General features: G+C 40.0%; 2 protein-coding genes across 10 annotated transcripts in view; one reads left to right on the forward strand and one right to left on the reverse strand.

The window, feature by feature from the left end:
* PPFIBP1 (PPFIA binding protein 1) overlaps positions 1–19807 on the forward strand; it is a 167287-nt gene that overhangs the window by 61863 nt on the left and 85617 nt on the right. The gene's annotated exons all lie outside the window — the stretch shown is intronic.
* C21H12orf71 (chromosome 21 C12orf71 homolog) lies at positions 8318–11497 on the reverse strand. Its single transcript, XM_041736520.1, has 2 exons — positions 10613–11497; positions 8318–10114 (listed from the first exon to the last, which is right to left on the reverse strand). Exons 1-2 carry the CDS (start codon positions 11141–11143, stop codon positions 9800–9802), a joined length of 846 nt encoding a protein of 281 aa, XP_041592454.1. The 5' UTR covers positions 11144–11497; the 3' UTR covers positions 8318–9799.

The following is a 19807-nucleotide window of genomic DNA, read 5'->3' on the forward strand; positions in this document are numbered from 1 at the left end:
TTACGTTGACCCACTGCACATCTTGGCCTGTTGACCCCTTCTCTGTCCTCCTCTTGTTAACCCACCCAGCAGAGCGGCAGACGCTTCTTTGTGAGTCTGTGTCTGAGTGATTCCAGAGGTACAAAAATACGCACTAATTCTACTGGAGCGTTATAGGATTCAGAAAGTGATTTGCGTTTCCTCACTTCGTGGTCTTCCTAAATCCTCAGAAAGTGAAGCTGAAAAAAAATGAGTGTATTATGTGTGGTTGGTTCTTTGCACCCCTTACCTTACATAATACAGTTGATTCTTATTTGTGGTAGCTACATTCTATAAAGTCACCACAAATACTGAATCAGTGAATACTGAATCATTGGCCCTAGGGAATATTTAGGTTCCTGTGAGCCTCTGTCACAACATTTTCTCAACTGATTGATACATAGCCTTGTTTCTGTTTTAAGGTACCTTATTTAATATTGTTGATTCATTAGCATTGAATTCACATTCAACAGGGGCTATAACATATGCCTGAACAGAGCTTATCTAACATGTTCTTTTTTTCTCTGCAAGGCACATCACAGCATTCTTGCAGTTAGGAACACTAAACAGCACTTCAGCCCTATAAACACTTGTTTGTAGTATGAATGCCGATCTGAAACAAGAAGGTAGAGCATTGTCTTGTTCCACCTCAGCTGGGACCATGCTCACGGGCAACTCAAATTTTTTGCTGCTCTGTGTATGTCCATAAATGTCCATTGAAAACACCACTAGTTCAGATGTCCATCGACAGATAAGTGAATAAAGAAGACGTGGTGTGTACACACACACACATAAACACACAATATGGAATATTACTCAGCCATCAGAAAATGAAATCTTGCCATTTGCAATGAAGTGGATAGAACTAGAGGGTATTATGCTAAGTAAAATAAGTCAATTAGAGAAAGACAATTCTCATATGATCTCACTCATATGTGGAATTTAAGAAACAAAATAGGGGAGCATAGGGGAAGGAGGGAAAAATAAAACAAGACAAAATTAGAGAAGAAGACAACCATAAGAGACTCTTAACCATAGGAAACAAACTGAGGGTTGCTGGAGGGGAAAAGGTCAGGGGATGGGGTAACTGGGTGATAGACATTAAGAGGGCGTGTGATGTAATGAACACTGGGTGTTATATAAGACTAATGAATTACTGAACTCTACTTCTGAAACTAATAATACATTATATGTCAATTGAATTTAAATCTCAAAAAAGTTCAAAAGCCCACTGTTAGTATTGATTTTGGGGTTAAAAATGAACTTTAGTGAGTGGGCACATGCACAAATATCTGTTACATAACATAAGCAAAGTAATCCCAATTATTGTGGCAGGAATCCTTTTCATTCCAACTCTGTAGATCATGTTCCAAACCAGTCATTTAAGGTAAAATTGAGTTACAAGTTGCTATTGTGACCATTATCCAGAACACATTTTTAAACAGCCTCGTATAAGATAAAGACCATTAAAGACAACTTGTTTAATTAGTAATTCCTGTTGAACAAATGACAATACCTCTGCCAGGCTTTGAGCACTCAGAGAGAAGGAACGATGTCTCGTGTGTCCCCATGTCCTTGGCATACAAAGTAATAATGGCCAGCACATAGAGGAACCCCAGTTGAGTGAGTACTAAAGTGAATGAATGCAAGAAGGAGCAAGGAGAAATCTGCTTGGTAATGGCTGACAGTCTACTTCAGGGCACCTGAGGAGTCTGCTGCATCTTGTCAGCTTAGATAATTTCCCATCTCCTGCGTTTATAAATTAGCTCATATAAATGCTTACAAATTGTCAGAGAAAGTAGTGTCTAGGAGTTGGTATAGCACAGAGGGTACTGCAGCTGGCCTGAGAGTGGAACAGCAGTATACCAACCATACTGAGAAAACTACATAAGGGGTGAAAATGCTTTTTATTCCTTCTTCCATCTCACCACAGAGCCTGGCTGGCCATTTCTTTTTTTCTTTTTTACTCCTATTCCTGCTACCAGTTTCTTTCCTCTTCAGTCCCACTGCTACACTGCTGTTATTAGAAACCTTTCTAGAACATGGATCTAATCATTTCACTAGCTTGCTTCAAAATTCTGTTCTTCCCATAAGATACAATTTAAAACTCCTTCGTGATCTGGCTTCCATCCCTGCACTCAGACTTCCGTCTCTTACCACCCTGTGTTCAAGCTAAACGGGACTTTACACTGTTTCCCCACGCTTGCCTTTTAGGACTTTCAGCTTTTGCCTGGGCTGTTCCCTTCTGCTAGTGTTGTCTGCTCCTTCTCCCAGATCTTCCCCTGTGCTGTGTCTGGCAGGATATCCACCCCCCCCGCCCCCCCACCTCCCTCACCAGTGCAAGCTCTTCAAGGGAAAGGTCTCTCTAATCATCTTGGTGCGCAGCCTCTAGCATTTTATGTTTCGTATATGTATTTGAATGAGTGACTGAATCTAAACATGATGTGGAGGATTTGGAAATACGAAGACTTTAAAAAAAATCTTTTAAAGTATAAAAAAAAAGGATAGAATATCAGTTTCTACTCAAATAGAAAGATGGAACCATTCTTTTGTTGTCTAGCTTTGTCTGTTGTACAAAACTGAGCTTTTCCACTCAGGAAACATCTACACTATGCCACACTCCCTGACCCCCAATATAAATATCCAGGGACTAGACTTAATTAAAGTAGAAGCTAGTTAAGTTTTATATGAGAGGAAATGACATGCAGTTTTCAGATATTATCAGTTTCAGTTATTTCCTGCAGATTAACCATTCATTTCACTAATATTTATCATGGAGCTTCTATGTCCAAGAAACTGGGCCAGGGGCTATGGAGCATGAAAAGATATGATAAGCAGAACACAGGGGCTTTTGTCTCGTGGGAGAGAAGGACATGGCTGCACATTTCTGTAAAACAGGGTAAAACGTACACTTATTACAGGTAGTGCTATGGTAGCACAGAGGGAGGTGAGATTATTTCTAGTCTGCTCACTTCTAGGGAAGAATGTGAATTTAACATGAACCTTGAAAGGGTGCATTTAGGAGTAGGTAGGTGGCAGGGTAGACTCACATGGTTAGGGCAGTTGTTAAGAGGGGACAATATAAGCAAAGGTACTGAGGCAGAAAAGTAGAGGGAATGAGTAGTGCAAGGAGCCCGAGGGGCGAGTGCAGGAGCTTGGTAAAATAAGACTGGAAAAGTACATCAGGATCTGATTTTAGAGAGATGTAATGACAGTTTGCTTGGATTTAATTCTGTAGGCATAAGGAGCTGTGGCAGATTTTTAACAGAAAGATTTTAAAAAGGAAATATGTGACAGCAACTAGCAGCTTAAATTTGTAAGCACATATTGTGTGCCAGGCACTTTTTCTAAATCCTCACCATGACACTTTGAGGTTAGTACTACTAGGATCATCTTTTATAGATAAAATGGAAAGCCCAGAGAGGTTAGCTTCCCAGGATCCATAGCAAATAAGAGTAGACCTGGGATTTGAGAACTTCAGGTTTTGAACCTGGGATTGAAGAGTAGGATTCAAGGAGTCTCTGAACTTTGTGAATTATTTGCAAAGTGTTAATTTAATATATGTGAATGTGTACATTTGTTTAAGAAAAGAACTGTAGCTTTAATCCTATGAGAGGAACACAACAAAAAAATGTTAGAGACTCTAGAAGCGCTCCATTTTGCTCTCACAACTTTCCTAGTATGTTCAGTGCATTATATGGTGACTGTATGCTTATGCTGCTTCTTAGGTTGGAAAAAGCAAAATGCTCTCACACTGCTCAAAATAAAAGGAAATGTTGCAGTCTGCAAGAATTAGTACTGTAAAGTGGCAGGCTGTTCCTTGATTTGTGAAAAAAAACAAAATGTCCAAGGTTTTTTGGAAGGTAAACATGAGCTCTCTAGGCCTTGGAACCTGCGATAACTTGAAAGGTAAAGAGAGCCTAGCTCTCCACTGGGCAAAAATTATTTTAAGTTTCAACAAATGCTATTAAATAAACTCCTGAAATCTGAAATGTTTTTGAAAAGTGCCTAGATGCTAGTCTGCTTTCAACTGGATCAACTTTTACAGTTAGGGGGACTTGTGGGATGAATATTAATAGACATAATCTTATATACAATGAAATGATCTAAGATACAGTCCACATTCAGATTTGTCCAACTATTAAAAGATGTCTTTTATCATAGTTTTGAGAATTTGATCAAGGATTCAGTGAAGAATTATGAATAGCAATTGGTTGTCACGTCTCTTTGATCTCCTTTGTGAATTGTCTCCCTGACTTTTTTGTTTTCTCTTATTTTGTATTTCATGATGCTAACATGTTTGAAAAGTCTAAGACGGGTTGTCTAGAAGACTTCCTTATATTCCAAATTCATCTGACTGTTGGATCCCTCACAATTAGATTCATTGTAAACATGGGTAAACACACAGTGCTAGCAACAATGCAGTGCTTCTCTTCAGAAGGTACATGATGTGAGTTAGGCTAAATTGAATCACTTGGTTAAGCTGGTGTTCACCAGTTCTCTCCATCGTAAAGTTACCTAAATCCCCCCTGATAACTAATAAATAGTCTGCTGAGTAGTTCTTGGAGACCATGGGCATGTCTTGTTGCCCAACAGCCATTCACCCAATGGTTTTAGCATCCATTATTTTTTAAAGTTGTTTTAATTTCACATGCACAATTTAGTGATTCAGCACTTCCATATTAACATCTGGTGCTCATCATAAATGTTAGCATTCTTTGTTGATTCTTATGTGAATCTGTTACTATGGTGGTGGTTGTGATAGGGTACTAATTGAAGTTTTGGTCACTTGACTGGAGAAAAATTCTTTTCATCCCCATACCTGTTTGGGGGAAAATCTAGGCCCCAAAGACAGAGGGCAGTGGAGGTGATGAAAGGGAAACATAAAAACAACTCTCCACGCCTGGATTAATGATGGACATATCCAGTGTTTTCCTTTGCAAGAGGATACATGGGAAAGTTCTATGAGGAGGGGGAAATCTCTTTAGTTTTGTGGATTTGCACTTAAAATAATAAATCTCTATTGATGCAGATGAGGATAAATGAAGTTAAATTGCCATTCGGATTTCCTTCCAGACCAAGAGAATTCAGTAATCATGAGATGAATTTTCATTAAACAGCCACAGTCTGAGTAGGTATTTGATGTTTGCCCTTCTATTTGAAAATGCCTCAGAAGTATTTCTTTGGGAAGCATATTAGACTGAAATCCAAAGGGCATCAAAACCGTGGAATTCCTTTGAAAGGTGGAATAGTAAACAAATTGTTTAGTAGGGGGATTTCTTGATCTAGGTTTATAATCCTTTTGGGAATTTATCCTAAGGCTTTTGTACCCACCCGACTCATGACTGGCTCACTCAGTGATTCGTGTTATCTGATGAGGATCTCATTTCACTTTTGAAAGCAGGGTGTTGTTCTCTTTGTTGGGGTATGAGGGGGTAGCAGGAAAAGCTTGACCTCAGGCAATGCAATATAAAGCCTACTCATCTGTCTTGAAATTAGAGAGTGTACTGTATGCAGTAGAACTTCTTCCACTTGGAACTCATCATGAAAATACTTAATTTTGAAGCAGCTAGTTTATCTCTCCTGACGAAACAAAACCGTTCTTAACTAGTGGGGTAAAAACCCTACCAGGCAATCCTATGAATTCATTTATAATTTGTTTCATTTTTCCTGCCATTGTTTGATAAGAGGATTTTGGACACTGTTTTTGTGACCAGGTAGGCCTTGACTTCTCCAACCTCTGGAGCCATGAACTTTCACATTATGTTCTTTAAGTCTGGAGAAAATTATTTTGCCCTTGTTTTGCTGGTGTGGTGCACACTTTTTTCTCATTGGGATTCTGCTGAGTAAAAAATTGGCATGGGGCGATCTATAAAACTTACATTAGTCTATCTGATTCTATGTGTGGATGAACTGAATACTCTACATTTGCTTGGTAAGTTTTCACTATATTCTGGCTCATTCTAAAGTTATCAATTCTAGAGTATGAATATTTAAGATAATACTTCACTACTTCACATAGCTGAGCTTTATGGGTTTCAATGTTGAGCAGTTCACCTGAAGGAAGTGTTTAGTTTTGGGTATTGAGATAATGGGATCCCAGAATATATTGGTTAATTAGATTAGCATGTCTGGCAAGTGCAGTCATTCTCTGCTTAAGGTCACAACAAAGATAGGATCTTTCAGTGACCACTTCCATTTTGCTCTCGGTCCTTTTGATGTAAAGTGGGCACGCTTCAGCCCATGTATGTGACAAAAAGAGATCCTGGTCCTGGTTTGACCTGTACTAATAGCTTCATAGCATATTTGACACAATAATGAATGAGGAGATACTGAAATATTTCCTATTAAGCACTTTGACTTGCTTTCTGAGATGTAGCATGATAACCCCAAAGAATATTTAGAATTCTAATTCTTTACAAAGAATGTTTGTTGGAAGGGCTTGTAAAATACATTGTTTGAATTTCAGAGATAAACCTCATACCTGTCAAGCAGGTTTATATAACCCTGAAAAATAAGCACAAATATGTAAGAAATCTTGCTAATGAACAGGGCCTCTTATTCACCGTGGGCAGTCTATTGAAGTAGCTTGTTTCAGTTGAGTTTTTCTTAAATCTTGACTTAATTCCTAGAGCAAGAGTTAAAATAACAGAGCTCTGGTCCCTAGTGCCATGATGGTCAGAGATGTCATCTTTTAGGCATATCATACATCTAATCTAAAGCAACATTAAGGCTCTGTGTATATTTGCTGAATTAACATTTCAAATTAGTCGCTAACTTCCTCCCATGGTAGGTTTCTCAATCTGTGGGTCACCTCTCTGGACCTTCCATGGATTGCCATTTTCTTCCTGCCTTCCCCTTTCTACTCCCATGCCTGCTCTTAACCCTGCTCATCCAAACTCTCTTAACTTAAGGAATAACAACTCTAAGCAGTTGTATTTCACTTTTTAAAAAATTGTATAGGAAAAAGTTTCGAGAAAGAAGATAGTCAAATCATTTAAAAAATTATATATATAGAGAGAGAGACAGACTACTTTGTACCAGACACTGTTAGGATCCTGCATAAAAAGGAACTAAGAAGTTAGTCTGTAGGTAAAATAATTACATAAAGAGAGCTGAAAAATACAAGTCACAGGGTGAGGGTGGCAGGATGGGGACTAGGGGACAGCTTAAAGACATGATCAACTTAACCTTAAAGAATCATTCTTGGCCTCATAGTAACTTGAGAGTAACATCTTTAAGGACAAATTCTCCAGATAGTGGGAGAACTTGAAAAGACAGTGGGGGAGTTCTCCAGGAAGGGAGAAGGTAATCCTTGTGTTTTGTGTGTTGGACCTTACAAGAAGCACCAGTGTCCCATTGGGGAATGTGGTGAGTGTAGATTAAAAGAAGGCCTGGAAAGGGTGAGGAGGGTTTATAAATGCTTCTAAATGTGGTGGATATGCTGCAACTGGGGAAGGAGGTGCCTAGGTTGGGTATGGAAGAAACAGACTGAAATTCATGAACAGATGTAGTAATGGGACTCGAAGTCTTGGTGAAGTCAGAGAACAAGAGGGGGCGGAGGAGGACATTTGAGGGAACTAGTTAAGTGGGAAGATGTTCTCAGTCAGATAAAGTGGGAGGTCTGCCTAGAAAGAAGCTCAGGATGTGACCCTGACCATATATCACTAACAAGGCCCTGGTGTTTGATTTCTTCCCCATGGTAGTGTCATTCTGGAGCAATATCATCCCCACTGTCTTTCACACATAACCAGTCAGAACTGTACACTTTAATGCCACACCAATTTATCCAGCAGCTTATTAGTCTTCCACCTTAAGGAGCACCTGGGTGGTTCAGTGGTTGAGCATCTGCCTTCCACTTGGGTCATGGTCCCGGAGTCCTGAGATCGAGTCCCGCATCAGGCTCTCTGCAGGGAGCCTGCTTCTTCCTCTGCTTATGTCTCTGCCTCTCTCTGTGTCTCTCATGAATAAATAAAATCTTAAAAAAAAAAAAATCCTCCATCTTAAACCTAAACACATTTGTAACTCAAACAACCTCACATATGAAACCTTGAAAAACCTACCTCCTCATGCTGAATTGATTGTTTTGTAGTACTCAGTGTATACCTCATACAGACTGTGATTACCTATAACCTGTTCTACTTATATGTTTCTTTTTTTTTTTTAAAAAGGAAGTATATGTTCAATTTTTTTTAACAACTTTATTTTATTTTATTTTATTTTTATTTATGATAGGCACACAGTAAGAGAGAGAGGCAGAGACATAGGCAGAGGGAGAAGCAGGCTCCATGCACCGGGAGCCCGACGTGGGATTCGATCCCGGGTCCCCAGGATCGCGCCCTGGGCCAAAGGCAGGCGCTAAACCGCTGAGCCACCCAGGGATCCCTACTTATATCTTTCTATGGCTTTATCTCTTAAAGAATAAGCCACCTGAGCCCAAGGATTGCATTTGTTTTTGTAATTTAGAAAAGTACTTGTCACTTGGGAAGAGAGGGACAAGTAGACTCCCTGCTGAGCAGGGAGCCTGAGCTGGGGCTCCATCCCAGGACCCTGAGATCATGACCTGAACTGAAGGCAGATGTTCAACCAGTTGAGCCACCCAGGAGCCCTGTACTTGGCACTTCTATGTGCTAAATATTTGTGGAAGGAAGGAAGAGAAGAAGGAAGGAGAAAAGGGAATTGAAATTGAGGAAAGGAAGGGGTTTGAGATAAAGAAGCTTATGCTTTAAGCACATGATGTCTGGAGGTCCTGTAGGTTAGTAGCAAAAGCAAAGAAGGAGGGCTTTTGGGTAAACCTGTGGGTGGATAAGGAGGATGGTAGTGGTTGTGGGGAGGTGAGTTGATGTTGGTAACAGGGAGAGGTCAGGGCAAAAGGGTGAGAGGGGAGTACAGTCTTCTTTAGAGAGGTTGAAATTTAGAGGAAAGTTTAATGCTACTTATAAAGGAATTTCAGAAGACTCAGTGGGGAATGGACTGGGAGAGGACTTGCTTGAGTCAAGATCTGCTGAAACCCATAACTGAGTAAATCTTGCTTCTGTGTGGGAAATTCTTCACTGAGAATTACTCTTAAGCTCTCACTCTTGGATGTCCCTTGGATGGAGTTTTCTGGGGAGATCCACCGGAGAATGAGTAGCAGCAACAACAAAATTATGTATCAAGTGCTTGCATTATCTCATTAGTTCTTGCAACATCCCCATGAAATTCATATTATTATCTTCCCCATCTTAGGAACAAGGAGGGTTAGACTTGGAATGGTTAAGTAGCATTCCCAATCCTCACATTTTTCCTGAGTGAGCCACTTATTCTTGCCAATGCAGCGCACACTAGAACCGGTCAGGTCCCCTGGGAACATGAGATCCGCTCTCTGAACTCCCAAAACACTGCCAACTGAAATCCGCTTCCTGAGTGACTCAATATCCTCTGCCACTTGTTTGAGCCCTAGAAGTTTTCAACCAAAACCATACCACCGTCTTGGGAATCTGATGGGTTATACTGCTACTTCTGAAAACGGGCATTTCGGTTAATATTAAAATAGGTTAAAAGATATAAAATAGGGTAAAATATAGTCAAAAGGGCAGGAAGGAGGAGAGAAGAAATGCCTTCGAATTAGGAAGGAGAATACTACTAAAAATTTGCAGAGAACATATTTTAATTTTCTAGACAACATACACAACTTTTAGCCTGAGTCAAGATAGTGGGCTGGAAGAGGAAGATATGAATAATAAGAGTGTGTGTTATATTTATTAGAAAATAACTTATGGTGATTATAGAATGGGGGCTATCAAAAAGTTAAAAAATCTGGTGATAGAGTTTGTCCTAAGTCGAGGGACTCTTGAGGTTGGATTCTCTTGCCTCTGTGAGAGAGTCTTTTCTTTTGTGCCAGCTGATGGGGGCTCTCAGTGGCCTCCTCGGGGTGTTGTCTCCTGAGAAGTGAGGAGAGGACTTGCTGCCTTAGCCAGCGGAAGACGCCTCTAAAATTCACACAGGAGAGGGCCTGTGTGCTGGAAGGAGTGTCCTCCTCCTCCTGCTGACCCAATGAGACTGTGGCAGTCTCTATAGTGATCGTCCTTTGGCTGCCAGTTGTCTGGCTTATCGTCTGCCAAGAAAAGGAAGGAGTTACATATGCATAACCTGGACAACCACAGAGCCAATATTTACCCACTTACATAATTCACATCCTTTTCTAAAAAAATAACCCAACTGTAAAGGCAAAATCATAATAATTAAACACCCACAGGGATGGGGGGCAATCATAACGGTTAAATCTTTTCTTAACCTTCCTACCCTCTTTTCTCCTTCAGTGCTCCTCAGTATTTTCCCTTCAGCTCTACCCTGACCCCCTTCCTTGCTGTTAGCCTTCTCCCTTGCTCTCCTGGCCCTGTCAGACATTGAGGAGGGCTTGCCTGGCTTCAGAGCATTTCAAACTGGCCCCCCAACCAAGTCTGTCCCCTTTTTGTCCATGAGACATCTCTGTGCTCACCTCAGCAAGTTCATATTCCTGAAGTCTTGGGGGAATCTGCGGAAACTGGGTGATACCTTCATGTTGGCAGGCGTGAGGCAGGTCTTGACAAGTATCATGTTCTTGATGACTGACCTGAGCTATGCCTGGAGGGATGCTGCTGAACAACTGGAAATCTTCCTCCTGACCAGATTCAAGGAATGCAGAGTCACCATCCTCGTTGGTTTTCTGGTGTTCTAGAAATTTCTCAAGCTTTTGCACAAGACCATTTAGTTTGCTGAGAGTCAGTTGTGTGTCCTCTTCCAGGTACTTGTCTATCCACTGATTGCTCCTATTTCTATCCCAGTCAGCTGTGGAGTCTGAATTGTTAGAGCCCACATCAACATCCCAGGCCACTGTGATGCTGAGTTTGCAACACTGCTTTGGGTTGTCAGGAATTTGGTCTTGTCTCTTCAGGAGTCTGCCTGTACTTTCAGTCCTCCATGTTCCTTGGATGGGAGGAACAAGGATCGAAGGAGCCTTGGAAGATGTGTCTTCAAAGGAGATGGTGTTCTCGTGGGAGAAGGTGTTTTCACAGGGGAAGTAACCCACAGAGAGGCTCAGGTTTGACTCAGAGCTGTAGTCTGTGGCATCTGATCTGTTGCTGCTGGACGATGAGTGTGCCATGGAGTTCAGGACTCAGATCTCAGGTCTCCCTCACCTCAGGAATCTTCAAAAGAAAGGAAAAATAGGGATTGGGGAGAAGAGAGAAATCATGATACTTAAGCAATAACATTATTCATTCTCTTTTCCATTTGTAACTATGCGATTCTGGTAGAAGTTCATCCTATTTTTATTCTTTAATGAAGAGCAAAAAAGACCACCCCCTGCCTTGAAAAAAATGCCTTTTTGTATTATAACCTTTTCTACTAATCCCCTCCACCTGATACTGCTCATCAGGTGTCTTGCTGCACTTGTAATAACTTGAATTATAAAAAAAGACCATTGTATAAAATTTGAGAAATACAGAAAAGTATGAAGATGAAATTAAATATTTTTATGATCCTACTGTCCAGAGTGATAACCACTGAAAACATTTTGGTGAATTTTTTTTCTTTTATATATATATATATATATATATAATATATATATAATATATAATATATATATATATACACACATATACATACACACACACCTATGTATTTGTATATATACACACATATACATATATGTGGATATCACATCAGCTGTTGAAGCTAACATATTTTATGGCATAACCTATAGTAAACATACATATGGCTATTTTTAGCTACTTCTTGACCACCAGTAAGTGGTGGTTATTGTTTTTAATGAATCTTCAGTAAACCCCTTTGTCAATAAATCTTTGTGTCTCCCTTTATATATCTATGTGGTTTTAATGGATCAAAGATCACCAGTATATTAAACTGGAATTGATATCAAATTGCTTTCCAGAAAGGCTATGGCCATTTAGATGCCCATCCTCCCACCATCTGTTGGCAGTTTATAGCGTAGTTGTTTCTGTGATGCCCCAGTATGTATGTGGGGTAGAAGAATAACACACACACACACACACACACACACACACACAGGCACGCACATTCTGTCATGCCCTACTCCGTTGGCTGCCCACATGAAAAGGCACTGCCAACTCCTGAGCCTTAAATGGGGGATGTTAAATCTTTCAGATCCTGACTAGCAGTGGCTAAAAGTCCAACTGCCAGAAGTCTGTTCTGGGACTGTTGGTTACTATGGCAACACAAGGACCCAAGTTAGAAATGTGGAAAGAGAAAAAAAAAAAAGGGATAGGAAGCCCCAAGAGCTATCCCCTAGCTTCCAAATGATTCTGTGCTCATCCTGTCTTGGGCTGAAGAGGATCCCTCTTGAGGGCAGAAGGACAAATGCCATGGCAGTTTCCTTCCCTCCTGTCAGGTGGGCGTGTGAGATGACTCCTGTCTTAAGAGAGTTTAGAGCCTATTTGGTGAGACGGACATAAACAGCCTGTTAGAGGACAGAATGGTAAGTGCAGCAATAGCACTTAAAAAAATGTCATGGGAGAATGAAAGGAGGTACCTCACACAGCCAAGATGAGATTGGGGTGGGGATATCAGGAAAGGTCTCCTGGAGGAGATTACTTCTGATCTGAGTATTTATGAGGGAGCAGAAGTTAGGCAAAAGGGGTTGGGGGAGTGGCTGGCTTAGTTGGTTAAGCGTCTGAGTCTTGATTTTGACTCAGGTCATGATCTCAGGGTCATGTAGGGCTCTGCACTGAGTGTAGAGCCTATTTAGGATCCTCTCTCTCCTTCCCCTCCCCCGACAAGCTCTCTGTTTCTTAAAAAAGAGCTGGGGAGTAAGAGTCAGGGGAGAGGGCCTTTCCAACTGAGGGGACAACTTGAGCAAGGACATCGAGGTGAGAAACAGCTGATTGTGTGTGGGGGGAATCAAGCATGATGAGGTAAATAGGGGTCAGTGAGATCCTGGAAGGCTTTCTACCCCTGTTAGGGAGCTTGGATTTTATCCTGTTAAGGCTGTACTCAAGATGGTGACATTCATTTATCAGGTGTTCTTCCAGGTAATTCAAAATATATTGAAATAGTTGGCATGATTAAAACAAAACTTACAATGGACTTGGCAGTGTGGATATTATTGGTTGACTTTCATGAGAATGGGATCAGTAGGTTTGTGGGGGTTGAGGAATGAATGAGAGGAAAGGAAGTGAGAACAGTTAATACAGGCTAGACTTTAGAAATTTTGAATGAGAAAGTAAGGAGGAAGCAGAGTCAAGGTCAGTTTCTGCACCCACTCCCCAAATAAATAAAAAAAGGGGCAAGTAATCAAGATAGTTTCAAAATATGAGGTTGGCTGCTGCTTTTGGAGAGAGTGAGGGTGGGACTCATGGCATGGGTAGAGGGATAGGTTGTTATCCCCTGGTAGAAGAAGGAAGAAAGTGAGGATGAATATAGAGAAATTTGTAAGAATGCCATGCTGAGGACCTTGCTGAGTTTCCCAGTGAGGCGTTTGTCTTACTGAAAGATTGTCTCCATTTATTTTACCCCAATTCTGTTAACTGAATCTCTAGTCCTGTTAACTGCCTTCAGTACCATGAGGTGTCTTGGTCCTTCTGAAATAAGAAGCAGCATCCCTGCTGTTCGCCAAGCTCTCCCACTTCCAGGCTGCTCTTCCCTTAACCATTATTGTGAACCCTTCCCATCCCAATGGCATCATAAATTATCTGGGAATTGTCAGGTCACAGCTCCACAGTGATCCAGTCTGGTCACTTTGCCTTCACTGCTCTAGTGTTCTCAGTGGGTAAATTAGAGGTAGAGGTAGTAAATTTTTCATTGTTTCCAAATGTGCAGTTCTGAGGATAAATGTGGGTCATGTAGGATCAAAGTGTCAGTTCTGTAGACTAAACCAAAACAACTTTCATATGAGCAAAATCGTCTTGATAAACTGAGTACAGCAACCTCCAGTCTGGTCTAAACTGAGGCTATACGATACTGCTTTTAGGTCAATTCAGTGATTTCCAGGAAGGGAGTAGGGCACCCACTCAGTTTCTTAGAGATAAAGCACATGTGTACTTTGAATAAGTATATTCTTAAATTAACATTGCTTGGATTTGCTTTTGGTCATTTTTTTAAAATGTTAAGTTTTAAATAGTATTAAAAGAAGCCATAAGGTTTTTATATTTATCAAAAAAGATGCACGGATTTAAACACATACACACATACCCCAGAAAAAAGCCAAGAAACAAGTCTGACTTATAAGAACTTCAACTCCTTGGAATCTATTAGTTGCTTAAGATCCTTTCCAAATATTTTTGTCTTTATTTCCATTTAACAAGATTGCATTATTTTTTAGAAAGATTTCATTTATTTATTCGAGAGGCAGAGGTAGAGAGAGAGAGAATAAGTAAAGCAGACTCCCCAGCTGAGCAGGGAGCCAGACCCAGGCTCAGTCTCAGGACCCCTAAGATCACCACCTGAGCCGAAGGCAGATGAGCTTTAATCATTTGAGCCACCAGGGCATCCCTAAAAGGGTTACATTTAAAGCTTGCTGTGACTCCGGTTTTTCCACTGTTTTACTAGTTTAAATTGTAGGTTCTGTTAAGTAAGATTTTTTTAGGCAACTCTGTTTCAGGTGATGGAGTGAGGGGAAAACCATGTCTTCTATCCAACAGTTGGCAAGTGGCCACAACTCCCATGAGTGATTAGGGACCTAGATTAATCCCAGGGCGGTGGAATCAAGAAACCTACAGACTCCCTAGCATTTATTGAGCATTTACTACATGGCAGGTCCTATGCTAAGCACTTTATATGTATTTGCTTAATACTCACAGCAACCCAATCAGGTAAGTATCATTATTTGCTCTATCTTACAGGTGAAGGAATCAAGGCATGAACAGTTATCTAACTTGCTCACATTCCAAGACCATAAACCCTAGAACCTGAATTGAAACGTAAGAAGTCTGGCTCTAAAGCCCATACCCTTGCCCTTTCACACACCTATCTCTCAGGGGGCTGACTGCCTCCCTCCTCCCTGGAAGATCCCTAGGAGAGTTGACCCAGCCCAAAAGCAAACCCGTGTTCTGTTTCTTTGAAAAAAATCACTTTAAGTGGAGCTGTGTGTTCTAGGAGACATGCAAGAGGTGTATGTGTGGTATGTGGAACTGGCCCAAAACAATGGCATACACATTTGGGGTGGGCTAAAAGATTTAAAATGAGTGTTCAGCTTCATTTGGCATAATGAGACCTAGATCACTTTGCCCTGGCTTTTTTTTTTTTTTTTTTTTTTTGCCCTGGCTTTTTACAAAAACTCTTGTGACTGCCTCCCAAAGCGTTGAGAACCTAGAAAAGAATTTGTGAGTAGCTTTTTTTCCATGAAGTTGGAGTGAAGGTGAGGGAAAAGCTGTTTGTGGTACTGTTATCCATGGAAATGGAACACTTTGAACTAAATATAAACATTTAAGTTGGAAAAAATTATTTCCCAGCCTAAACCGCCAAAATTTAGAGTGATCCTGAAGATAAAAGAGTTTCAAATGGAGGAAGCCTCAGAGAAGACTTGAAAATTTATTTATACCACTTTTTTCTCTCTTGATATTTACATATATGTAGAGTTGACACTTGAACAACACAGGGGTTAGGGTACTGACTGCCCCGCCAACAGTTGCAAATCTGAGTAGAACATTTGATTCCCCAGAACTTAAGTGATTAATAGATACTGTATTATATTGGGGAAAAAAAATCCATGTATGAGTGGACCTGTTGAATTCAAACCCATGTTGTTCAAAGATCAACTGTGTGTGTGTGTGTGTGTGTGTGTATTTAATTTTAATATACAACTCAGGTATTGAAAGTCTCTGAAACTCACCTTCTCTCTTGTCCCAGAAAAAAAGTACATAGTTTGATATATATAATTCATTCAGATATCTTTTTTCCAAAGAAGCAATGACAACATCTTTAGGATGCCGTGATGAGCAGTGTAGTCAATTCTAAAAGATAACTTAGCTTTCACCTGTAATAAGAGATCAGGGGATTTTTGGTTCTTATTAGCCTTTGTTAATTTAATACCTTAATTTGATTTACTGGTCAACCTTCTCTGGGATCACAGTTAATCTAAATAAAAACTGACTCATCATCACCTTTTCTCTTGAAGTAAAATCATCCATAATAAATCTCCTGATATTTTTTATTTCTTATTTTTTACAAGATTTTATTTATTTATTTGAGAGAGAGTGGAGGGAAGGGGAGAGGGAAAGTAGACTCCTCACTGAGTAGGGAATCTGACATAGGCTCAATCCCAGGACTCTGAGATCATGACCTGAACCAAAGGCAGACACTTAACTGACTGAGCCAACCAGGTGCACCCTGCCCCCCAGATTTTTTAAATGACAGTATGTCATGAATTTACAAAGTTTTAGGCCTAAAGCTAGTAATAATGGTAATTTTAAAAATTGGACACTTCCAAAAATCCACTAGGCTTGATGGGATTTGGAACCTAAATATACAGAGTAGAAAGTTTCTAACTTAGAAGTTAAGCTATTGTTAGGGTTAATTTTGTGTGTTGTCTTTGCTGAACCACAGGTACCCAGATATTTGATTAAATATTTTTCTGGGCATGTTTGTGGAGGTATTTCTAGATCAGATTAACATTTGAATGGGTAGACTGGGTAAGGCAGATTGCTCTGTCCAGTGTGAGTAGCAATCAACCTAATCTTTTAAAGGCCTGACTAGAACAAAAAACTGAGGAAGAATTTGTTATCTCTGTCTTTGAGCTGAATCATTGGTCTTTCCCTGCCTTTGGACTCAGAGTGGGACCTAAACTGTCAATTCCCCTGGTTCTCAGGCCTCTGGCCTTAGACTTGAGGTCTACCACTGGCTCTCCAGCTTTCAGATGGCAGATCTTGGGACTTCACAGTCTCCATAAATGCATGAACCAGTTCCTTATAATAAACCTTTGTGTGTGCATGCACTCAGGCACATACACATGTATGTACTCTTGGTCCTGTTTCTCTGGAGAACCTAGACTAATATAGCTTACTTTATCTTTTGAAATTATGAACTATTTTAGCAACACAAAAATTATCACAAACTGTGATACCCTGCACTAAGGCCACAGCATCATTTCTGTGGTAGTCTTGTCCATAATGTTTAATCACAGCCTAATAATGAGACAGTATCAGACAAACCCTAATTATAAGCCATTCAGTGAAATAACTGAGAAGTGTCAAGGTCATAAAAGACAAGGACAGACTGAAAAACTGTCAAAGAGTGAACACCAAGGAGAAATAACAGCTACAAGTGTACTGAGAGAGGGTGCCTGGGTGGTGCAGTCGATTAGGTGTCTGACTCTTGGTTTCAGCTCTGGTCATGATCTCGGGTTGTGAGGTCCAGCTGCCTGGAGCTCTGTGAGCTCTGCACTTCTCAGAGTCTGCTTGAGATTTTCTCCCTCTCTCTCTCTGCCTTTCCCCCCACAAAGTAAATAAGTCTTAAAAAAAAAAAAAAGTACTAAGGGATTCTGCATAGGATCCTAGAATAGGAAAAAGTCATTAATGGGAAAAAATAGAGCAATTTCAATATGTTCTTTAGTTAATAGTTTTATTATAGTATTATATCAAAGTTAATTTCCTGGTCTGATCATTGTCCTGGGTTGTACAAGATGTTGATATTAGAGGGAGTGGGCAGGGGGATGTAAGGATACTCTATTTGCAACTTCTCTGCAAGTCTAAAATATGGTAAAAAGAAACATTTTTAAAAGAATACATAAAAGTATAGTAAGTAATATAAGAAACACCTATATACTTACAACTCATTTATTTTGGTCATGTCTTAACATTTTGCCACATTTGATTTTTTTTTTAAAGAATCAAAACATTCTAGATAAAATTTAAGCCCCTTGTGCTTCTACCTTTTCCCTTCTACCCCACTTCTCCCATGATCAGACTCTTAAATAGAGTATTTATTTTTGGAGACAAAAACCAATGCAAATATGAATTTAATTTTAATACCAGTGAACTGTCACTAAAAAATGGTTAAGATGGTAAATTTATGTTTTGTGTATTTTACTACACAAAAAAAGGTTGAGAAGGGAAAAAAAAACCCCAGTATAAACAGACGAGATATTTTTTAGAAAACAGGAAGTTCCCTTATTCCCATAGCTTGTTTTGTTTTATAAGAATTATTGTGACAAGGGCATCCTTCTTCCAAACCAAATTCTTAGCTGAAATGCTTAGTGTTTATTTTGAGGGGCTAGGGAGAGGAGATGGTACAATTTCCTACACTTTTTGTAGGCTTATTCCCAAATAGACAAAAATCTTATCAAAGCTCATGTACCTAATTACAGGAGAATGATGTTTCAGAAAATTAAGTGTTGTCAAGCTTTTACCGATGCTATATACTTTGCTAGGGGCTTTTACGTGCTTGGTCATTTAATTTCCGTGACAACTATCTGAGTTGTGTATTTTCACCCCACTCTTAATTTCTTGTGCAGTTCACATTACTCAGATCTGCCTTTAGAATCTAGAGTCCCTCTGGAGGTCCGCTGCTGAGAACTAGCCTCAGCTGATTATACATTATGGGTGGATATGGCTAGTGGACAGTGGCAGTAGATGAGAGCTCCCATATATAAGCATTTAATAGCAAAAAGGCAAAAAAAAAAAAAATGCAAACAGCCTTCTTCTGTAAGTTCCAGAACTGTGCCATCCAACAGTGTAGCTACTAGCCATACGTGGGAATTAAAATGAAAATTTAATAATTTGGTTCTTCAGTCACACTAGCCAAATTTCAAGTGCTCTGTGACTGCCTGTACTTAGTGGCTAGCTTATCACAGGGCAGACAAAACATTTCCATCATTGCGGAAAAGTTATGTTGGACAGAGCTGCCCCAGAAGGTCCCTATGCTGTGTCCTTTTGTGTATTTGTGTAGCACTCTGAACAAAAAGTTTCATCAGAGGCAGATAGATGGGACAATATCCTACCATCAGGATTTGGCTTTCTTGTCAGGATCAGGTGACAATATTTCCTCCAATGCATCTAGAAATAGGACTGCTGGCACTCTTCAGCTAAGGGCACCGTTTTGAGAGGCTTAGACAACTGGATTGGATAGATTCTTATTCCCACTTCAGCATAAACAGAATCTATCTGTACAATACTTATAGCCCACCATGAACAGTATTTGATTGATGAAAAATCATTTATGGCAACCATTATACTAAATAACAACCCTCTGGTATTCAGCAGATAATTGACTAGTGAGCGTTTTTTTTTTTTTTTTTTTCCTCTTAAGGGGAGGGATAGAGAGGTAAGGGGTAGGAGGAGGAGCAGAGAGAGAATCCTAAGCAGGCTTCACACCCAGCATAGAGCCTGCCGTGGGGCTGTTTCATGACCCTGAGTTCATGACTTGAGCCAAAATCCAGAGTCGGATGCTTAACCGACTGAGCCACCCAGGTGCTCCTACATGAGCTTTTGACTAGTGATTCAAATGGCAATTGCTCCAGAGTATAGGTTAAAAATAATAATCTCCTTTGTGTCACAAGTGTCTAGGTTGAAGTATTGTGAAAAATAGCAGGCACTGTAATAGCCTGTGTATATTCTATCTCATTCAGTTCTTACAACAGCCTTTTTCATAGGCATTGCTAATAATTAACCTCATTTTGGGCTGACTTTAATTCCCCCGGGGCTTGTGGCCAGACTTTTGCATGATGGAAATGGTTGCTTCTTTATTTAAGTGAGAACTAAATGCAAATTATTTATACAGTTGCCAAACAGATAGGCATATAGCCTTTCCTGTTTTATTTCCTAATGTCAAGGCTTATTCCTACTTTAGGCCAAGA

This window comes from Vulpes lagopus, chromosome 21 (assembly GCF_018345385.1).
Source record: "Vulpes lagopus strain Blue_001 chromosome 21, ASM1834538v1, whole genome shotgun sequence".
Classification (NCBI taxonomy): domain Eukaryota; kingdom Metazoa; phylum Chordata; class Mammalia; order Carnivora; family Canidae; genus Vulpes; species Vulpes lagopus.

What these genes read in the sequence shown, in the direction of transcription:
- C21H12orf71 (XM_041736520.1), bottom strand. Translation starts at nt 11,143, where the DNA reads ATGGCACACTCATCGTCCAGCAGCAACAGATCAGATGCCACAGACTAC. An exon ending in TCCCTCCAGGCATAGCTCAG is followed by an intron (nt 10,115 to 10,612) that starts GTCAGTCATCAA and finishes TTTTCTTGGCAG; the next exon opens with ACGATAAGCCAGACAACTGG.